The sequence below is a fragment of the Gymnoscopelus microlampas genome (genome assembly GCF_963454915.1).
Source record: "Gymnoscopelus microlampas genome assembly, chromosome: 18".
Taxonomy (NCBI): Eukaryota; Metazoa; Chordata; class Actinopteri; order Myctophiformes; family Myctophidae; genus Gymnoscopelus; species Gymnoscopelus microlampas.
The window spans coordinates 27,827,097-27,849,267 of record NC_139955.1 but is presented as its reverse complement, the minus strand read 5'-3'; the positions used below and the strand labels follow the sequence as shown (position 1 = coordinate 27,849,267).

The following is a 22,171-nucleotide window of genomic DNA, read 5'->3' as shown; positions in this document are numbered from 1 at the left end:
AGAAGTGCTTATGCACGGGAAACAGCACATCACTCCGCCTATGTTAGATGGGTTTAAAAATGGCCATTATGACTTAGATCTAGGCTGGGTTTCCCCAATAACATGTTGCCTCTTATGGGACGTAGATGAACTGACTCCTACAATGCTTTACGGGGAAACCCAACACTGGTCTGCTATATATAGCTGGGCTTTTCACACTGGGTGCATGACTGCCCGTGTGTCGGGTCACATGATTCGAGATATGCATGCACACACACACACACACACACACACACACACACACACACACACACACACACACACACACACACACACACACACACACACACACACACACACACACACACACGCACACACAAAATACACATGAATAGAGGTATGCATGTGCACACTGGATAGCACACATGCACATACACCGAGTCGTGACACTGATGGGTGTGGAGGTACAGAGGGAATGCGGAGGGCTTTATTGAGTTGGCACACAGTCAGCGCTTCCCGTGACCTGACTCCCATTTGCTATGTCTCCCTGATCGTCACACTCTGTGTCTGCTGCACTGCACACTAATCGGCCCGCCATGCTGTCTGTTTGATCTCAACTATATTAGCCCTAACGCATGCTGCTGAATGGACGCCATATAATTGGTGCTGTACATAACAACCACAACATCTTCAAATGTGTCCGTCTTGGAATCTTTCAATCTCTTTTGTTTGTTTGTTTGTTTTGTTTGTTTGTTCTTGTCTGCCTCCATCTGTTGTTGTTTTTCCTGGCCTTGAGTTTTACACGTACAGCGTGAGTTCTGCCAGGCACACAGGTACACACACTGAATTAATCTTAACGTGAACAGATGTAACTTTATTGAAATGCAAAGTCAAGATGATAATAAAAACATCAACCAACCCCATCAACACCCACCCACCAGCTATGATAACAATTATCAAGTAAAAACACAATAGATACACTGGTGGGTAAAAGGTGGATTGAAGGTGTTTAAAGTGTCTGTGAGAGCAGTCGCCTCTGGGAAAGAATAAGTGACTAAGTAAACCATGCATGTGACCACATAGTTAAGCAGTAACTACTGGTTAAACATTCCACTCCTCAAAGATGGACAACTGTTACGTCATTCATGATAAAACAGATGAGAAGCTTTTACTTCCTGTAATATGATATAAAAAAGTCCATGTTTTACATGGTTCTTTCCTTCTTTTTTACATTTACTTTTTGTTTTCTATAGCCTAATTTCTCACATTCCATGTCCATTCAAAGAGAGCTAGTTCTTGTTTGGAACTTTACACAAAACCTGCCATGTCACAGATTATTATAACATAATGTCCCCTCCCCATCATACCACTTTCATTCAACAGACAAAAACAACAGATAAAGGACACACGTTAAAGGAATATCAAAATGTTTTTTTAAATAGTCTTTCTGATATGAGCTGGGAGTTTGTTCAGTCCATCCACTAAGCCTGAGCACCTGTGTTTTGTTAAGTCATTATAAGCACAAGTTCTTAGTGAAAACTGATAGTTAAATCTGAGTTAAATTATTCTGAAAAATCACAGAGTACCTTCCGAACAATCGTTTAGCTGATTAACCACGTAGAGGCCACAATATGGAAGAACTTTGCTTTTTGACTCCATTGATTTACTTAAACAAAATGCTGACAAAGGCCGTTTCTGACATCTCCAATACTAAAACAGATGAGGACATGTTTCCATTGTATTCTATCTACTGTCCAGAGAGTGATTATGGATGAATGAAGAAAAGGATCTAACCCTTGAACTCTCAGCTGACTGAAGGTCACTGGGTCAGGCACGCATCAATGGTGTCACTTTTCTGACGTCTGCTGTGAGGGGAATTTAATGTAACAGTTTGAATCTTGAGGTGGCTGCTGCTTTTTTATTTCACCTGTAATCTAGTATTAGCTCTACCTGCCTGTCTATCTGTCAGTACATCTATCTGTTTTTCATTCAATCTCAAAGCAGCTGGGTGAATTTATATTCACTTGGCATCGTCAAAAGGTGCTTCGCTCCTGTGGACGTCTTGGCTGATCCGCAGTTCAAAAGCTTTCAGGTGCATTTGTCAGTCTGTTTTTCCAGGCGTCTGTGTGTCTGTGTAGTGGTTGGTCATTGAAGTGAAGCCTAACTAAGCTGACCCCACGCTCAGCTTCAACGTTCTCACTTCACTTCTTTTAGCCTTTATTGCATCGACTCCCCCAACTGTGGTCCAACGTTGTGCATTGCCAAACAGTCATGGTCTATGGCTCGTTGTACTCTTTGAGCTACAGTATATTTGGTGTCGACAGTTCCAGGGGCTCAGTGGACCAATGGAGCGGCCAGTTTTTGAAGGTGAGGTGGTTTGGTAGGCACTGGTGGCTTGACAAAGGCACTGGAGGATCCACTGGCAAACGCTCTCCGGAGCTGTGCCACGCGACCTGTCGTCTTCTCTTCCTGGCGCCATGCCGCCACTGGACAGGAGCACAAGGAGAAAAGCTGAATGAATACATCTTTCTCAGACTCATACGTACTGTAGGTTCACATACAGTAAAATCCTCAGTGTTCATTTAGCAAGGAGGATGTAAATATGGACACATAAGGGTCGGTATTTACCGTGGATTTACTCCATTAGAGGATTTTACTGTGCACAAAAGCCTGGATGGACATAGGATACGATTCTCTTGCTGTGATTGTCTCTCCCTCCCCCTCTCTCTTGCTCTCTCACCTTTGTCCGGTGCGCGTGTCCTCTCTGCGCCTGACAGTCGGGCTGTGAGTGGCGGCTGGTTGCCATGGCTACTGGGATGGGGCCTGTAGCGAGGAGGCCACTGTTTGAGGTTGCCCGTACCGCTGCCGTCTGACTCACTATCACTGTCCTCTGCCAGGTCCCTCGGGTCGTCCTCGGCGCTGCCGGAATCCAGCTCCTCCTCAGATGAGCGGTCATTGGGCGTGACCATGTCGTCCTCCTGGATGTAAGTGAGACAAGTCAAGCACATGTCGAGGACAGTTTGGACACTCTCTGTGTCTATGTCTTTCTATGTTGCTGTCTAATTCACTGTTTGTTTTTTATTGGTAATCCACATACTAATTCAACACCTGACCACTGTACCCTCTCCTGTTTAATGCAACAACCAACTTCAAACACAACCCACAAAAGCGCACTTACATCATTGAGCAGCAGCTGTATGTGTTGTTTGGAGTTGTGTTGGTGGGTGTCTCTCTCTGGAAGCAAGGTCATGGTCTGGATGCCATTCATACCATTACCCTGGAGTCTGGAAGACAAAGACATTCAGTTGAGACCAGAGATAATAGCTTTCTTAAAATCCTCTGGCGTCTCACATTTTGTTTCATTAATGCACTGGGTCATGGGTGGGATGGCCGACCTGGAAGGATTTGAACCCTTAAAGTAGTGTGACATCTGCCTTCTAGCTGCCAAATCTGGAAATAATTTGGACCTGATTAGCTGAATTCAATGAGCCACCTTGGTAGAATAGAAAACTGGCAGTTGAACTATCTACATGCTGTCACTGTCAAACGCGGGTAGGATATAATTTTCTCTTCAACCTTTGCTCCCAAAACAATATAGTCTGAAGTCAGACCATGCAGACCAGAGCTGTTGCAAGTATAAACAAGTAATACAGGTACCCTAACCCTAACACTATTTAAACTTTTTTTTTTCTTTCTGTTGCAAGATAGAGAAACCAGTGTTTTTGTGACGTTTTTGCAAAAAGCAAATATGACAGTGGTGGAAAAATTACTCACATTTCTTGCTTAAGTAAAAGTATCAATACTGCAATGTAGAGATACTCTGTTACAATTAAAAGTCTGGAATTACAAATTTACTTAAGCAAAAGTACAAAAGTAATGGCATCAAAATGTACTTAAAGTACCAAAAGTAGAAAGTACTCATTATGCAGAATGTCCCATTTCACACATTTTCAAATGTATTCAAATCTTTTGAGAATAGCAGATCTATAAGCTCACAATGTGTTGCATTGCGACGCATTGTGGCCGAAATGTATATAGAGTTGAAGTGGTTAATATATGTCTTGTAATAATAATCAAAATCTACAAAGCAACCAGTAACTCCAGCTTTCAAATCAATGTAGTGGAGTAAAAGTACAATAATTGCCTCTGAGATGTAGTGGAGTAGAAGTACTGAAAATTGGAAATACTCAAGTAAAGTAAAAAATTCTAACCACCAATATTAACCACTTCAGCCCTGTATACATTTCTTCAGCCCTATATACAAATAGCAGATCTACAAGCTCAAAATGTGTTGTGATGCAACACATTGTGAACTTATAGATCTGCTATTTTCAAAAGATTTTTTATGTATTTTTGAAAACTTGCAAAATATGGGACATTCTGCATAATGAGTACTTTTATTTTTGTACTTTAAGTATATTTTGATACCAATACTTTTGTACTTTTACTCAAGTACATTTTGAATTCCGGACTTTTACTGGTAACAGAGTATTATTACATTGCAGTATTGATACTTTTACTTATAATTAAAACATTTGAGTACTTTTTCCACCACTGCCGATGACAGCAGTATGCCTCAGCTTAGGGGAGCCAGACTCCAATCAACTGTGTACAAGTAGCATGTGTGTGGTTTTATGCCTACCTGTTATTTAACAGAAGTCTTGAGGACCTGAACTCGTCCACCTGTCCAATCACAATGACACTTATGTCGCCGTCCCGACCCAAGAGCCAGGTTACATGTTTGCTGGAAGCTATAGGGGGAAAACAGCACACACATACAAATCGGTAAGTTTATAGAGGACATGGCTTGTTAATAAGGAGGGTCATTATTCAGTGTAAGCACTAACATTTTAAAGTAAAAGTATCAATTATGCAATGTAGAAATACTTTATTACAAGTAAAAGTCTGGAATTAAAAATGTACTTGTGTAAAAGTACAAAAGTATTGGTGTCAAAATGTACATAAACAATGGTCAAGAGAAGTTTAGATGTTATTCTGGATTTTGACCACACGATGGTGCTGTCTTATAAGCGTACACACTGCAGTAGAGCGCTAGGTCGACCACAACGGCTTGTTTTTCTCCCCTGTCTCTCTTCTTTCTGTCTGGCAGGTCTCATTATAATGCTTATGTGCTTGAGGGATACATGATCAGGTTTACCAGTGTCCTAAATCAACGAGAATCACGTAGAAATCCAGTAAATTGGTTAATTTCAACTGCTCCGACTCCGTCTCCTCCTCCTATCTCTCTACTATCACCACTGTGTGAAGCCCTATTCCAACATGAGCGACCTTGGCATATCAACTTGTCTTGGCATCATGTCACACAGATTCAAACGGCTGCAGTTTGAATGTAAACAGGCATGTGGTGCAATACAAGCATGGAACCACCCAAGCTCAACAGTTTAAAAGAAAATTCCATTGTTGTCGACAACAACAACTGTGTATAGCCTAGATAGATAGATAGATAGATGGCCTATAGAAAAAATGATTTCATAAGGGAAATTCAGTTATCATAGCAGCACAGCATTATGAAACCGGACAGATAGGCAGATATAGGGCTAAAGAGGTACAGTAGGCTACATTAAAAGAGGACAAAACAGGTTACAAGGTACATAAATAAGGATGGTGTATGAGCTATCTACTGGTATAAATATAAATATAAATAAATGTAGTCAAAGTGTACATGAACATGTATGGCTAAATATATAGTCAAACTACCATGCATAAAAGAGGAGTGCGTGCGTGTGGCCGTGCGTGTCTTTGTTTTTTCAGTTTTGGGTGAAAAATCTCAACCTAATGAAATATTCAAAATGAAAACTTGATTGCTGTTCATCTGATAGGGCTAGACTTGTATTTGTAAATACCGAATATACGGTACCTTATAAAAGGACACACCTTTCATGTTTTAAATCAGTGGTTCTATACTCGGGTCTAGTGACCCAAACAACTGCAGGTAGAGTATACTTTTGTGGATACTCACAGTAATTCCTCTCAATGGTGCAATACTATACTGTGTGGTTTATAATTGTGATAAGCTGTAGTGGGGTGATTTCCATTACAGAGATATGACCCTTTTATTCTATCGCACCTGTCAATGACCTTTGTGTCCACACCTAGGGATTAACCAGGAATGTAGAACATCTTTAACGTAATGGAAATCTTCTGGGCCGCCGGGCCTTTGTGTGTGAGTATATGTGTCTGTGTGTGTGACACACTGACACTTCGAGGATTGTGACTGAATATACGTGTGTAAGGATAGCCTTTCTGGGCCACGGGGCCATGAGAAAAGAATAGATGCCCACGTAGATTGTAGGTTGCTCAATACACACGCACACGCACACACACACACACACACACACACACACACACACACACACACACACACACACACACACACACACACACACACACACACACACACACACACACACACACACACACACACACACACACACGACGGCCTCTCAGGTGACACAGCAGAGATTGGTATACAAAGAGGGTAACTTGATATGTAGTTTAAAACGTGGTGCCTTCCCAAACCCCAGAGCTTACTCAACCCTATTCACCGCACAGGTAGAAGCCTAGTAGTGTGACACAACTAGTGATGAAAGAGGGACACATAGAACATGCGTGCACAGTGCACACGCATCATGCAATTCAACTAATGGAAGGGATAGATAGCGTTGTGTCGAATCAGAGAGAAAGAGTGAATGATAGAAAGATAGATGAATTAAGATGGAATAAAAGTGACTTGAGCTTTAGAAGGTCCCCTTCGTTGTCAGGGAATAGGGAAAAAAATAAAACACTGTGAGGCATATAAAAGCATGTACTGTACACAGTCACGTACGCACATGGCACAGGCACACACATTATTTATTTTCCAGTACAGTATAGTATGCTCTACACAGTGTAGGGCCTACATAGTACATTGTTTTGGGGAACACCTTGTGCAGTACATGCAGACACACCTATGTGTGTCTTTGAGTTATGTATAATATGTAGGTGTGTATGTAAAGGTAAGGATGTCAATTCACGATCCATCAGCTAGACACACAGATAACTGCAGAAATAAAAGCTCAAAGAAGCCCATTTGCAATCTCAAAATGTGATGTTGTAGTGTCTGTAAAACCATTCAGGTCTTTATGGATGCTTTCTGAAATGGAGGGTTCTTCTTTTTGGGAATATATCGCTCCCTTTGACGAAGAAACGCTTCACCTTCGTATGAAAATGATCACTGAGATTGGTTTTCAATTCATTGGAATATTCCTCACCTTTTAAGAGGTTGTGCACCCCTAAAGGAATAACCAATAACACTGTTTTACTGAGGCACATGAGTTAGTTTGTAAATAAATATTTTCCAAAACTTTTACCACAAAAGTGATGCCATCGTTGTTCATTAACAGCAGTTTACCTTTCTTTGGCCTGGTGGTCTCTTGCCCCTCGCTCTCCTCGAGCTCCTCCCTCTCTCTCCAACGCCGAACCTGCTCCTCTCTCATCTTGAGGAAGAGGATTCTCCTCTGCTCCTCGCTCAGGGCCTCCAAGACCTCCGGCTCCACCCACATGTCCTCAAGGATTTTGGCCAGCATCCTGATTCTGCTTCTGACCACCAGAGTCTATTGGTACTCTTGTCTCCCTCACTTCCTCAGCTCCCCGGGGCAGCGGTGTGTATTCCCTCCGTTTGGGGAATTGTCTTTGGGCATAAATTTAGTTCAGAGCTCAAGCGTGGTCAGAAGAACAGGCAGTGAGCTCCTGTGTTATTTCCTTAGCGCTGTATAGTGTAGGAACAGGTGCAGTCTAATCGCTGGAAGTGGAAGTTCCTCTTCCGTTCTGTTGCCGGGTTTGGTGGTATCCTGTGTTTCTGAGCCTGTTCCGTTTACTCCCAGTGTGAGTATTTGTCCGTCTCTATAGGTCACGGTGCAGCGTGTCTCTTCGTGGGCAGCTGAAAGAAACGCTTCACTGTGGTCTGAAGGTCATCGTGGTTTCTCGTCTGTTTAGTGAGAGAAAGGGAGAAACAGAGGGAGGGAGAGAAAGAGAGAGAGAACGAGATTATATCTACTGTATTGTCCTGTCTGCATCCATTTAATCCCCCTCTGGCTAGCTGCATAACACAATAGGCTTGGACAAACATATGCCACAATGCCAACACTGCCGTGTGTGTGCGTGTGCGTGTGTGTGGTGTGTGTGTGGTGTGTGTGTGTGTGTGTGCTGTTGACTCAATTTACAGTAAGCGCCAAGAGAGCTGCTGTGCTTTCATACATTGAAAGGTAAACAAGGGCGGTTTAGTATGTCAACACACACACACACACACACACACACACACACACACACACACACACACACACACACACACACACACACACACACACACAGGGTGAGGTTTGAATGACCTTGTCCTATCTTGGAGAAACAGACAAAAGATAGTGTCACACTTGAACTCCATCGTTCATCTACATACTACCACATACATACCTCAAAGATACTTGCAAGTATCTTTCATTGGTTCAATGACTTCATTCACTCCCCAACCCTAACTCTCATACGTAATCTTTATTGTAATTCTAACCTTAATGTCCTAACCCTAAAGCCACATGCAAAGTGTGAGAGTGGCAAAATGTCCTTACTCACCAGGGTTTACCTCATTAGCAAGTGTCTCCCACCCCCCACCACCACTCCCTCACAACGGTTGTAGCACCTTATCAACACTTTGAGGTAGTGATAGGAATATGCAGGCCTCCCAGTCTAGAGGCCAGCAAGGAAGTAGAGGTTTTCAACTGCCAAGTTCCCCAGAACAATTCCAACTCTTACAACAAGGAAGTATGTAACACACCTCCATTAATGATTTATGCTTCAGTATGTCACAGACCAGTACCTCAACATGCTGTGATAAGAATTAGGATGCTTCACCAAATACAGAATAAACAGAACAAAATAAACCAGAAACATGATATAAATGCAATCAAAGCCCTGCAGACACATGTGTGTTTTAAAAAAAGAAAAAAAGAAGGAAAAGTCACTTGAAGAGCACTTTGTGCAAGTATTTCAGCATGAATAATTAAATACTATAGATCAATAGCTAGTTTAAATGAAGTTGTAACCTGATTTACAGTCATGATGTAGTATTTAATGTTTCATGGGGAAACAAAACAGTTCTGAGCCAGAGATAAGACCTTGTTATAGTTTGCTCTCTCTCTCTCTCTCTCTCTCTCTCTCTCTCTCTCTCTCTCTCTCTCTCTCTCTCTCTCTCTCTCTCTGTCTCTCTCTCTCTCACACACACACAAAAATGCAAATCGATCTGGATTTTTGTCTTGCCTCCTCTCTCATTCAGAAGAAGAGCATGGCAGCAAAAGGAGAGTGTGCACCGCATACTGAGAGAAAAGTTTGAAAAGTCCCTCAGTTTGAGTCAACAGACTGAACAGAGCCCATTTCACAGTGACATGGGAGACAGATGAACTCAGACTGGTGATAGAATGGGAGAGAGAGGCAGTGACAAAGGATGAGAGAGAGTAAAGCAATATAGAGGGAAAGTGTACTTACTCAGTGTGTCCAGCCAGCCGGTAGCATCTCTTGGCACTGAGTGAGTTTCGCTGCCTTGGTAACTGCGGTATGCGTGTGTCTGACGTGAGAGCGTGTGACAGCGAGCGTGAGTATCTGTGTATGAGTACACTGTGTGTGTGTGTGTGTGTGTGTGTGTGTGTGTGTGTGTATCTGTATGTGTGTCTATGTGTTATTTTGTGTGGGAGAAAGAGCAGCCTGACTCGTCAGCGGTGGTGGAATGCAAGCACAGCTCTGTTCTACTGCCTTTGTACTGGACACACAGCAGTGGGATGGGCTGACCTCCCTGCTTTCCTCTACTCTTCCCCTCCTCCCTCTCTTCTCTTCTCTCTTCTTTTCTCTACCCGGCCTCAATCCCTCGCTTTCTCTCTCTGTTTATTCTCTCTCTCTCTCTCTCTCTCTCTCTCTCTCTAGCTTGCTCACTCTAAATCAAATTCAAACATGATCTGTTTGTCTGTGTTGCCAATGCAATATTTCTACTGTAAATGAAATAACAGATTCAAAGACTAAAATATACAGTCTGTTCATAGCAATGAAAACATTCAGAACTATTACAACTTAATTACAATTTAATTTACTCTTTAATTTAAGTGGTCTGATATGTTCTTTTACTTAACACTGTGGCTTGAGGAAATGAAACAAAACAAAACATCTCTTGTCACTGTTATTATTTCCCTCCTGACAGGATCTCCCACGTTTCCATATCTGGTAGTGCTGAGTGTTGGCTTCCTAATGACATGCAGCCATTCACAAGTGACCCAGAAGTCAGACTGGCCTCCGTGGAGTGCTGCGGAAAAAGGAGATAAAGGACTCTATTTAGTGTGACTTGACTGACAAAAACAGCATAGCATTGTTCCTGCTCCCACGTGAGGTGGGTGGGGGTGGGGTGGGGTGGATGTGGGGGTTGGTTCTCCACCTGAGAGGGAAATTAGCCTAATTAGACTTGCTTTCAGCGGAGGCTTCTATAGTGGGAACCGGGAACTCGACTTGGTGTTTGGTTTACCTTTTGCACAGAGGTGTATACAGGTGTACACCTCAAAGGCACACAGAAATACAGATAAAGCAGTGTGAACATTTTATTTATGTATTGCATAATGTAAAAGGTCACACAGTATTAATGCAACATTGCTCCTGTATCAGACATTTACACATTTCTGTTCAATCCTAATGTTACGTGTAATCTGTAATCTTTAATCTGTAATCAAGCATTGCTTCCTTTTTTTGGTCTCAATGACCAAGCCCCTCCTCTCTCTCTCTCTCTCTCTCTCTCTCTCTCTCTCTCTCTCTCTCTCTCTCTCTCTCTCTCTCTCTCTCTCTCTCTCTCTTCCTCTCCCTCCCTCTCTCTTGTCTCTTCCTGTAAGCAATTCAACACATGTGCAGGACGGAAGAAAGCTGCTATTTTTTACAGGAACCTTTCCGTCAACAGGTTGTTGACACATGGGTTAATGGGGTGACATTGCCAGCACTCATTGTTATCTGTAAAGCCTCGCCCAGTGTGACACGTCAGACAAGTTTGACTGGATGGTGTAAGCGTCACTCACTCACCTCCTACATCCAGTCTACTGTAGCCTATGCAAAGGCAGATTTCTGATCTGTGTCTGGAGCAGTTTTTTACTCGTCTGGCTTATGCGTGGTGTGTGACATCCCACACAGCCAGCTGTAAATATTAGTTAGTGCCTATGCAGCCCCCACCAGGATAAAGCATGTTTCAGCAATGCATAAATAAATAGGGATTTGGGATAGTTACAGTATACGTTTTTCCCCCCGCTTCTGTAAAGTGGCAGTGTGTGGCAATGGTAACTGTAATGATTAGATTAGGTGATTACATTAGAAGTGTTACAGAGGAGTCTGTGCCCATCCAGAGTCTTTGTCAAGGAAAGAGACAGTCAGATAAAGTGAGTACAAAAGAAATTGTGCGCGTGTGTGTGTGTGTGTGTGTGTGTGTGTGTGTGTGTGTGTGTGTGTGTGTGTGTGTGTGTGTGTGTGTGTGTGTGTGTGTGTGTGTGTGTGTGTGTGTGTGTGTGTGTGTGTGTGTGTGTGTGTGTGTGTGTGTGTGTGTGTGTGTGTGTGATAGAGAGGGAGAGAGAAAGAAATAGATATGGCTATCTACCCTCAGAGGTTTTGATTAAGTTACCTACTGCTTTTCCTACTGCTCTGTCTATCTCCATCTGTGCTAATGGAAAACCTTTGGCCATTTCTTCTGTGTCAACAGGAAAAAAAGTATTTTCTAATGGAGGACAAGTGAACTGAAACAGACACCAAAAGAAAACTGGAAATGTAACTAGTGTTCACATAATATGGTGACAGTGTCACCGTGACACATATCCATATCCTTTATGTGTCACCACCAAATGACAAAAAATATCAGTAGGCTTGCCTACAGTAGCATTAATTCTTTAAAGAATCACATTTTTATGTTTGAATCAATATTAGATGTGTCACACGTGGAAAACAGAAGACACCAATCAATAGTTTCAGCTTTTGAAACTTTCCACTCAAAATCCTCAGTGATACTGTGACATCATCAGTTTGTCCACCTCTCAGTCTGACACTTTTTTCAGAGCAGATAGCTTAGGGTCCAATCCCCCCCCCCCTCACTCACACACACACACACACACACACACACACACACACACACACACACACACACACACACACACACACACACACACACACACACACACACACACACACACACACACACACACACACACACACACACACACACACACACACACACACACACACACACACACACACACACACACACACAGAGGGAGGGTTTACCAGGCTAACACACACACACACACACACACACACACACACACACACACACACACACACACACACACACACACACACACACACACACACACACACACACACACACACACACACACACACACAGACAGTCGCGTGTATTACCTGTCCTTATCTGTGGGTTGACCCAGAAAGTCTTGTGCTGGTGTATGATTAATGTGTTTGTTTTTCCCCCCAAAACTCCTTCCGTCTGCAGACCACTGTTTTCCCCTCGCAGACCTGACTTTGAACCAAGAGGGATTATGGGAGGAAGAGAGAAAAAGAGAGACTATGGTAGTAGAAATCACAACCTCCACATTGTTGTTATATTTAAAACAATTTCAGTACAATTCCACAAGGAATTGTTTCTCTCTCTCTCTCTCTCTCTCTCTCTCTCTCTGTGTGTGTGTGTGTGTGTGTGTGTGTGTGTGTGTGTGTGTGTGTGTGTGTGTGTGTGTGTGTGTGTGTGTGTGTGTGTGTGTGTGTGTGTGGTTGTGTGTGTGTGTGTGTGTGTGTGTGTGTGTGTGTGTGTGTGTGTGTGTGTGTGTGTGTGTGTGTGTGTGTGTGTGTGTGTGTGTGTGTGCGTGTGCGCGCGTGTGTGTGTGTGTTATAACATAAATGACTAAATGCCCATATGCATGCCAATGCGCATGATAAATTACTTTCTTTGAATGTGTAGCCACGCCTTGAAAATTCCCCACTGTCCCCTCAAGATCTGGTCCTAATCATGCCTTTCCAGTCATAAATATAATTTTACACTGCTCCCTATTGTTGTCAGTTCAAGCTGAGCGTCACACCTGTATATCCTGTCATACGTGACGTACCATGGGAAATTTCCATTCCCAATCTTAACCTCATCTGCATTTATGAATACACTTGTGCAATCGATATTACAGTATGGAGCCACTCACAAGGTCACAGAAAATGGAAATCCACACAGGGACAGCATCCTCTGCTGGCAAAAGAGAAAACAGCAGCGACCTAAAAATACTCAAGACCAGTGGGACTTCCCAAGCCTTTTTAATGTCAAGGTCACAGAACCTCATTTAGTAAGATTATGTTCCAGGGAACCCCAATTTAAGAACCTAGTCTTTGATGTGGGTTATGGTCTACCGCACATTTATATGGGTGTCTTCTGCGCTGTGTGGAAATACCAATTGGGAGAAATTCATCTGTGTTGAAACCAGCCACTCTTATTCACATTCTCCAGCGTGCCGTGACTTAGAAATCGCTTGCATCCCAAATGCCAATTTGCTTTTGGAGGAGCTGAGAACGAGGAGAGCGCAGGCTCCCTAAGCCACTTGGAGTGAGATCTGGCAAAGATACAAGTTTATCTTTCATGTATCGTTTGCAGAACTGTCTTCGTTCAAATGGCGTATCATTTCTGTTGTATGTCGGACATGGGGGAGATCAGAAGCTCAGGGTCTCCTTGGCTCCTAACTTTGCTCTTCTGCGCTCCAAGTGCCCAGGGAGCAATCCAGTGACCCCCATACTCCCCTCTACCCAGGGCCGTTTTTAAGCACAGGCAAATGCCTATGTCCTGTTGGGGGGGGGGGGGCAAAAATGCACCTATGAAAAAATAAAAATAAAAACTTTTTTTATTTTTTTTTAAAAGACAATACTGAAAGACAAACTACAGTACAGAGTTAACCGAATTAACCAAATGAATGTAACAAAAACACCCAAAAAAGCAATAAACACGGTATAAAATTGGCCTTTGTCTAGGGCCCATTCTGACATTAACACCCTGCCTCTACCCATCTGAGGGGAACCCTAGGCCCACTAAACTCTAGACCAGACCCACCCCCCATACTCCCCTCTGTCTAGGCACCCAGTAGAGACTCGGTTCTGACAGCTCTACACTAACCTCCATAACCACTCCCACCTCTCTTTGCACACTCACACTGATTGCCTTCCTAATGTGTTAGTTCTATAAACATCTATTTAATGTTTTTTCAAAATCTCGTGTCTACAAGATGACACTGCGCTTGTCCACAAGAAAAATAAATATTCTCGTGTATGTAGGGGAGGAGTTATGAAGTTCCTGTGGGGTGGGTAATGGGAGGGGTGCAGAGAGATTGGTTCATAATGCAAGACATTATTTTGGGATGGGGTGTATAGTCAAAGATGAATTTAGTATAGGCTAAATTTGATCTACAGAGCTATCCAAAACCTTTCAATATTGAACACAATACTATCTATCAACTGACAATATTCTCTGCCACCACCTTCTGAATTACTGCAAATTGTGACGACTAGTTTTGTTGTGTTCTGAGGATATCTTGAAGCCTTGTTCCAGTAAAAAAGAAATATAAGTAGTTGGACATTTATTACATAATTAGTTAAGTTAACTTGAAACGAGTGACCATTTCAGAGGGTTTCAATAGGGTCACAAACAAAATATTGGATTTCACAATTATCTAATTGTATCTCTGCAATTTGGACAAGTCCAATGGATTCCCAGGCCCCCAAAACACGGGGTTAGACACAAAAAGTACTTGTCTAGGATAAATAATGAAGGAATTAAGCTATTTTAATGTTTTTGTGGCCATCTTGGACGCCATCTTGAAAATGACACCTTAAAAGTGGTCAAACTTTGGTAAACATTTAGTATGTTATTCAGGACACCTAATACTGCAAAAACTGTTGGGAAACCTTTTGTTAATTTTTTTAGGGTACAGTGATTTTTTCCCCCATATATTTTACCCGCCTATCACCTAAACATGTCCATGTTGCAAATTAGTTGGGATCCTAGACAGTAGAACCACATTTGAAAGTGACTTTTCATAATATGATAAACTGTATTATGTGTATATTAGAAGAAGAAGCTAAACCAATCAATTTGTCAGTTTTGAATTATTAAGACTTACTAATACAAATGAAAAGCAACTAAAATAATAATATTTCATCCCTGAGATGTGGCACATCAAATATCTGATATGTGTTGTTTTTGATATTTGTTTGAGTGGACACTATGCTACTGGTTCCTGGAATCCAGTTAGGCAGCCAGTTGTACAGACTGCACAGTGAATGACCTCTTCTGTGACCTTTGGTCTCTAAACTCAAACACACAACGCAGAAGGAAAAGACAAAAGGGGAGAACAGAGAATGCCGGGTAAGTCTATTATGTTTTTGAATACATTTTGTATTATGCTTTAAACTCCTGGGTGTTCATTTAATGCTGAGAGTGTACAAATGTGATTTGGACACCTTCCAAATTAACCGAACACTCAGGATTTTATTCGATTGTATTCACTGAAGAAGGCTATTTTCTTGGTCCAGCTTCTTATTTTTTTTCTTGCTAAAATACTGTAGAAGGATTGTGGAATGGAATTCCGATGTTTCACATGACTCATGGCAGCGGTACACTGAAGAAGGCTATTTTTTCTGATAACTACAAAATGAGATTAAAGTTGCCATCATGCATTCTGGGTCCTCACTGGAATCGTCCGATTCAGTGATGCGGTCAGGGAGCCTTTACAGGGAAAAACATACAGACTACCGTCATGTTCTTAAACAAATGTGAAGTATTGCAGTGTGTTCTCCCATGTTTAATGCGTGGAATTTCCTCTGTGAAGAGCTTGTGCAGTAGATTGGATTAACATGGGAGATGTAAGGGACGACACTGAAGGACAACATGTTACAAACCAATCCAATATGCAGCCACTTTGGGATCAGCTGTCAGGTTCAACTGTCTGGTGTGACAGGGTAAGTCCCCTTATTCAGTTTGTGTGTGTGTGTGTGTGTGTGTGTGTGTGTGTGTGTGTGTGTGTGTGTGTGTGTGTGTGTGTGTGTGTGTGTGTGTGTGTGTGCGTGTGTGTGTGCGTGCGTGCGTGCGTGCGTGCGTGCGTGCGTGCGTGCGTGCGTGCGTGTGTGCGTGTGCGTGTGCGCGCGTGTGTGCGTGTGCGCGCGCGTGTGTGTGTGCGTGCGGCTGCACACGCGCGCACGTGTGTGTTGACTGCATGCATTGGGAACTACCTGTGATATATAAACCCCCTTCTTTTTAATTAAACCCATCACACTCATTAAAAACATCTGTTATCATATGGCACATATAGCACTACAAGGGCCTACATGAGACTGACAATGATATAGCTTTAGAATTCAATGCTTTCAGGCAATGCACATTTTAATAACGCACTACTTGGTAGAGAAACATAGATCTCTAGGCTATTAGAAGGCAGTTTCATTTATTGTATCTGGGCTGTACAGTATGTAGTCAACACATTACATTACATTACAGTCATTTAGCAGACGCTTTTATCCAAAGCGACTTACAATAAGTGCAATCAACAAAGGTAGGGAACGAAAGCTACTAATCACCAGAGGTTATAAGTGCATTTTCTGCAATAACAAGCAACCAAGAGCATACCTAGCGCTAAGGTAAAAGTGCAATATATCAGCTACCTATTTCCTTAAACAGATGAGACAAAGTAGTCAAATGAGCAGGAGCTAAAAACAAATAATTGTATTGACTAAACAAGATCCAATAAACAATTCAACAATAAAACAAGCATTCGTACAACTAGTTAACAACAAGTAGGCCAGGCAAAGAGGAAGGGTAGTGTTTCCTGAAGAGGTGGGTTTTCAGCCTGCGGCGAAAGATGGGCAGTGACTCTGCTGTCCTGACATCAGTGGGAAGTTCATTCCACCACTGTGGGGCCAGAACAGAAAAAAGTCGTGACCGTGTCGATCGACCAGAAGGACCGTTGAGTGGCGGGGGAGTCAGTCGCCCCTTGGTGGCCGACCGGAGTGGTCGGGAAGGGTTGTGGGCATTGACCAATACCCGGAGGTAAGAGGGAGCTGTTCCTTTCGCTGCCCTATAGGCTAGCACCAGGGTTTTAAACTGAATGCGAGCCGCTACGGGGAGCCAGTGCAGGGAACGGAGAAGGATAGTTGTGTGAGAGAACTTGGGGCGGTTGAACACCAGACGAGCCGCAGCTTTCTGAACAAGCTCCAGGGGTCTGATGGCAGAGCTGAAAAACGAGCTGAAAACTAAATAGCCAGTGGAGTGTGAATGTTGAATGTGATGAACCTTGACATTCTGGTTTTGGTCAGTTATTGGTGAGTTATTTCTCTTGAGTAAATAGTGCTTTAGAAATATCAGCACAGTTTCATTAATTGTGTAAGAATCAATATTAGGTGCTCCACATATGGAAATAAGCTGTCATCAATCAATACTTTTGACTTTTGAAACTTTCCACACAAAATCATCAGTGATACTGTGACATCATCATCGTTTGTCCAGTCTGCCCCCCACACACACACACACACACACACACACACACACACACACACACACACACACACACACACACACACACACACACACACACACACACACACACACACACACACACACACACACACACACACACACACAGATAGGAAGTCCATCCGAATCATCTCAGGTCAGTGCAAAGAGTTGGAGCACTCTGTGTATCTACCTGTTCTTGGAAAGCAGTAAAACCACTTTAATCTGAAATCTTGTATAACCTATCAAACTGCAGCTCAGATCACCATCAAATAGCTAAAATAGCTACAGTACCTGAATCTGCTGCTGCTGGTGTTTCTGAGTCAAGGGTGTAAATTTGTAGGGAAAGTCATGGGGCGCATGATTCAATTTAGGCATTTAGCAGACGCTGTTATCCAGAGCAACTTACATCTGCAAAGTCAGAGTAAATGACATGAACCCTAGTAAACAAATGACAGTGTAAATAGTCACATAAATAGAAAGCAAAGAGAACATTGTATTGTATCGAAGAAACCAGGGTACCACGCAAACAACAAACCTAGCATAATTCAAAGTGTGTTTCTTAGATGAGTAAAAAGTATATCTATACACAAACTGTAGTAGTGTAGTCAGTAGTAATAACAGATGGACATCAGAATTATTCTCTTAGTTTTGGTATTAGACAGGGTTATGGAAATTCTAGCATTGCAGACAAAATTCTATACTGGGAAAATGTAGGTGATGTGCCACATAATGTTGATTTCAGATTCATAATAATTGGAGATTATAAGGCAAGAAGTATAACATGTTTTAGATATTGTTGCTCACATAGAAGCACTTTGTGCTGTCTGTGTAGTACATTATGAACCAATCATCTGGACTGGAAGATACTACTGTTTTTGAACGCACTGGAGTGGGGAAATACTTTAAAGAGAAAAAGCACTGCCCATATTTAACAGTGAACATACTTTCTATCAAGGTAGCATTCAAAGCTGGCAAAAAGCAGGGAGTGGAACAGTAAAGGAGCCATGTGTAGCCTACAGGAGACAAACTTAGAAACCATATCTTGACTTGGGTATAATTTGCATTAAAGATCTGGCTTCTACTTCTAAATAACAGCGCAAAATCCAAAGATGATGATACTGACAATGTACAGTACGTATGGCTCTGACAGCATATAGTTGTAAAACAATGTGCAAGCTGTTGTTAAAAGGAAGAACAACAAATGCATCATACTGTACATGCAGACATATTGGGAAAATGTGCTAGTTGTCCAAACATAAAGTGAAATAATGTATGGCAGCTACAAACAATAAAACTCTCTCCAGAGAGAAAACGTTCAGAATTCAATTTAAAAATATTACATGGGATTTTTCCAAATATGTCAAACCTGTACAAATGCGAGCAGCTTGTTCCAATCCTCTGTGTGCTGTTTGGGACCAAGCTGCTGCCCTTGTCTCAGTTGAAAATGGAATTTGCAGTGAGATTGTCAACTATATTGGCTCTTAACACGCCTCATACTGAAAGACATAGTACACATCTTATACTAACAATAGAACAACTGTCCATCTTCATAACTTCATAACCACCTATGGTTTATAGGTCAGGATGTCCGCTTTTCTCTCAGAGTTTTTGAGAGAGAAATAAAATGCCCAAATGATATATATTTTGTATCATTATGAAGATATTTGTGTGTGTATGTATTTTTTTTCCTTTTTGTATATGCCCAGTATATGTGTGTGTGTATGCTTATGTACAGTATATACTTATTTTTATGTATTCTGTTTCCCCTTCAAAACATACTCTGGAGTGTTCAATTAGCTCTGAATAGAATACTCCAGATTTGACTCTGTAATATTGAAAATCATCTCTTGGATCTTTTCTAGTCTATAATAAGTAGTTAGTTTAAATGTATAGGGCCTTAGACAAACCCATGTGGATACGAGGGTGCATGGGGCCCCCTGGTGGCTCTGGGGGCACCAAGGTGGCTCCAGGGGCCCTATGCAACCGCATAGTCTGCATATAGCAAGGAACAGCCCTGTTCCTGAGTACTGGACTGTAGTCTAATCACGCACTCCACTCAGCCTACACGATGTGTGTTTTTTTACACAATGCTTTTTTAATTAGTTATTGCTTTGAAAATGTCAACAATTAACCAACAAAATCGATGTGACCTATTTCTCATATTGGTGTCCAGATTTTGTTTTAATGTGATGCACCAAGCAAATTAGTAGTTTGTGAAAACTTTAGTTGGAACACAGATTCATGGTATGCCCAAGTATGACGTAAGAGCTAAATTGCCGCCACGTGCACATGGTCAATGCACTGACTTCCCCAGTGTATCAGCATGGAACTTTTAAACCACTGGTGATTTCACTGGAGTGTGTCTTCCATATTTATATGACTTCCATATTTACAACTTGGCACAGACGGGCTAAGTGTGGCACTGTTGCTATGGTAATAGGTCTGTCTGTTGACGTGGTTGCCCAGCACACTCAGAGTTGGCACACACACACACGCACGCACGCACGCACGCACGCACGGACACACACACACACACACACACACACACACACCGCGTCTATCACACATGGTGGCACATTCTGTCACCAGCTGGCAAGGTCATCAATGTTTTCCTGGGCTGTTTCCCCTCACCTTCTCTCTCTCTCTCTCTCTCTCTCTCTCTCTTTCTCTCTCTCTCTCTCTCTCTATCTCTGCACGCACGTACGCACGCACGCACGCACGCACGCACGCACGCACGCACGCACGCACGCACGCACGCACGCACACTAAATACAGAGGGGGCTGTACCCATCCACAATCACAATTGGTTGATGTTATTTCGTTATTTCTCTACTTTCCTATACTGTCCTTTTGTGCTAACTTATTTCATCCCTCTTTCACTTTGACTTGTCAACTTTTGTGTCAGCTTCTTTGTCAACCAAGGTATTCTTGAAATCCCCATTACTTCATTTTTTATGGAGAATACAGCTTATAGAAACAGAAATAAAATGAAAGAGCAAGAACTCAGCTCCCATCATATGTTACGATGTATCTGACTTTTCTGACTGTGTATTTTGACTCTATCTCTCTCTATCTCCCTCTCATCTTTAAACCCATTTTGCCCAGTACCTACTGTATCTGTCCATTATATGTGGGGGGGATGTATGTCATAGAAACCCCCCACACACACAAACGCACACAGTTATGTTGTGTTCCCCTCATCCGTACCAGTAATGAATGCTGATGAGCTGGTTAAAGGAATCATTGAAGACCAGACCCAGCTCCTCTCTGGCTCCAACACAATAATGAAAGCAGTAGACCGACCGAGTTTGCTGTGAACAAAATAGATCTTATCTGGATTCAAAAGACAGTGTCTATGTGTTCCAGCAAAGGTTATTCAGGGACACGCAGACAAGGACAGGCCATTCTCTGATCTTCCCTAAATATAATAGGGTTTGTAAAAAAGAAAAGAAAAAACCTGGAGTGACCATCCTGCATTTTAAGCACAGACCACAGTATATTTTTGCTCCATTACCAATTATTGTCTATGCAACCAGTTTTGAGAGCGAAGTGACCTTGTAAATGTGATGCGTTTGCATTTAATCAATTGGCAGCAGCAAGCGGGCTCTGATAGAATTTATACAAATTCTTACTTAAGCTCATCTATTAAATAATCTTACTATTACTATAGCTTAAAGGACAACTTTGTTTTTTTACAACCACGGTTTAAATTTTAGCTTGTAATTAAAGTAAATAAAAGGTGAGTGTTATTTTTTTTTCTTTTACTGCTTTCTATAGTTTTAGCAATTTTCACAATCTTTTTTACAGGGGGCGGGGGCATTCTGTCCGGTGGCTAAATATGTCTTTTTTACACAATAAAAAAGGTCCTGTGGTCTTTGATGGTCAGATGTGAGTTAATGGGGGCTAGAAGAGCTACTATAAATAATAATAAAGAAAACGCCGGGTTATTGTGTAAAAAAAGACATATTTAGCCACCGGACAGAATGCCCCCGCCCACTGTAAAAAAGATGGTGAAAATTGCTAAAACTATAGAAAGCAGTAAATAAAAAAAAATTAACACTCATCTTATATTTACTTTAATTACAAGCTAAAACATAAACCTTGGTTGTAAAAAAACAAAGTTGTCCTTTAAGACACTGGTTCTCCAGCATGCTTTCCCACTGGGAGCTCAATTCTGGGACCTCTGTCGATTCCATATAAATATTAACAAAATAATCTTGGTTAGAGATCAATAAAATAGATGAATTATAATTCCTCTTCATCTCAGCAGACGCACGCACGCACGCACGCACGCACGCACGCACGCACGCACGCACGCACGCACGCACGCACACACAGTGCTTTCTAAACTACAATCAAAAAGAAAGACCACAAGCATTCATGTACAGTAGAACACACACTCTCCATATGTGTATAACTACGGTATATGTGCCTTCAAGTGAGTATGCATGCATATGCATTCATGTGTGTGTGTGTGTGTGTGTGTGTGTGTGTGTGTGTGTGTGTGTGTGTGTGTGTGTGTGTGTGTGTGTGTGTGTGTGTGTGTGTGTGTGTGTGTGTGTGTGTGTGTGTGTGTGTGTGTGT

At 42.1% G+C, this 22,171-nt stretch overlaps 2 protein-coding genes across 3 annotated transcripts in view; one reads left to right on the top strand and one right to left on the bottom strand.

Moving 5' to 3' along the window:
- Positions 1-826: 826 nt before the first annotated feature.
- Positions 827-9,850, bottom strand: LOC311065463 (uncharacterized protein). 2 transcript variants are annotated; one of them, XM_084085826.1, is made up of 7 exons: positions 9,514-9,850; positions 7,391-7,966; positions 4,622-4,730; positions 3,240-3,263; positions 3,158-3,194; positions 2,720-2,957; positions 827-2,465 (listed from the first exon to the last, which is right to left on the bottom strand). In XM_084085826.1, exons 2-7 carry the CDS (start codon positions 7,563-7,565, stop codon positions 2,314-2,316), a joined length of 735 nt encoding a protein of 244 aa, XP_083941952.1. In that variant the 5' UTR covers positions 7,566-7,966; positions 9,514-9,850; the 3' UTR covers positions 827-2,313. The 2 variants fall into 2 exon arrangements, with proteins under 2 accessions (XP_083941952.1, XP_083941951.1); XM_084085825.1 differs by having other exon boundaries at positions 3,158-3,263.
- A 5,187-nt stretch (positions 9,851-15,037) lies between these two features.
- The window catches only part of psd2 (pleckstrin and Sec7 domain containing 2), a 54,470-nt gene continuing 47,336 nt past the window's right edge, over positions 15,038-22,171 (top strand). Inside the window, exons 1-2 of the mRNA XM_084041740.1 lie at positions 15,038-15,445; positions 15,909-16,038. The gene's annotated coding sequence lies outside the window, so the exon portion shown is untranslated. The remainder of the gene's footprint in view (positions 15,446-15,908; positions 16,039-22,171) is intronic.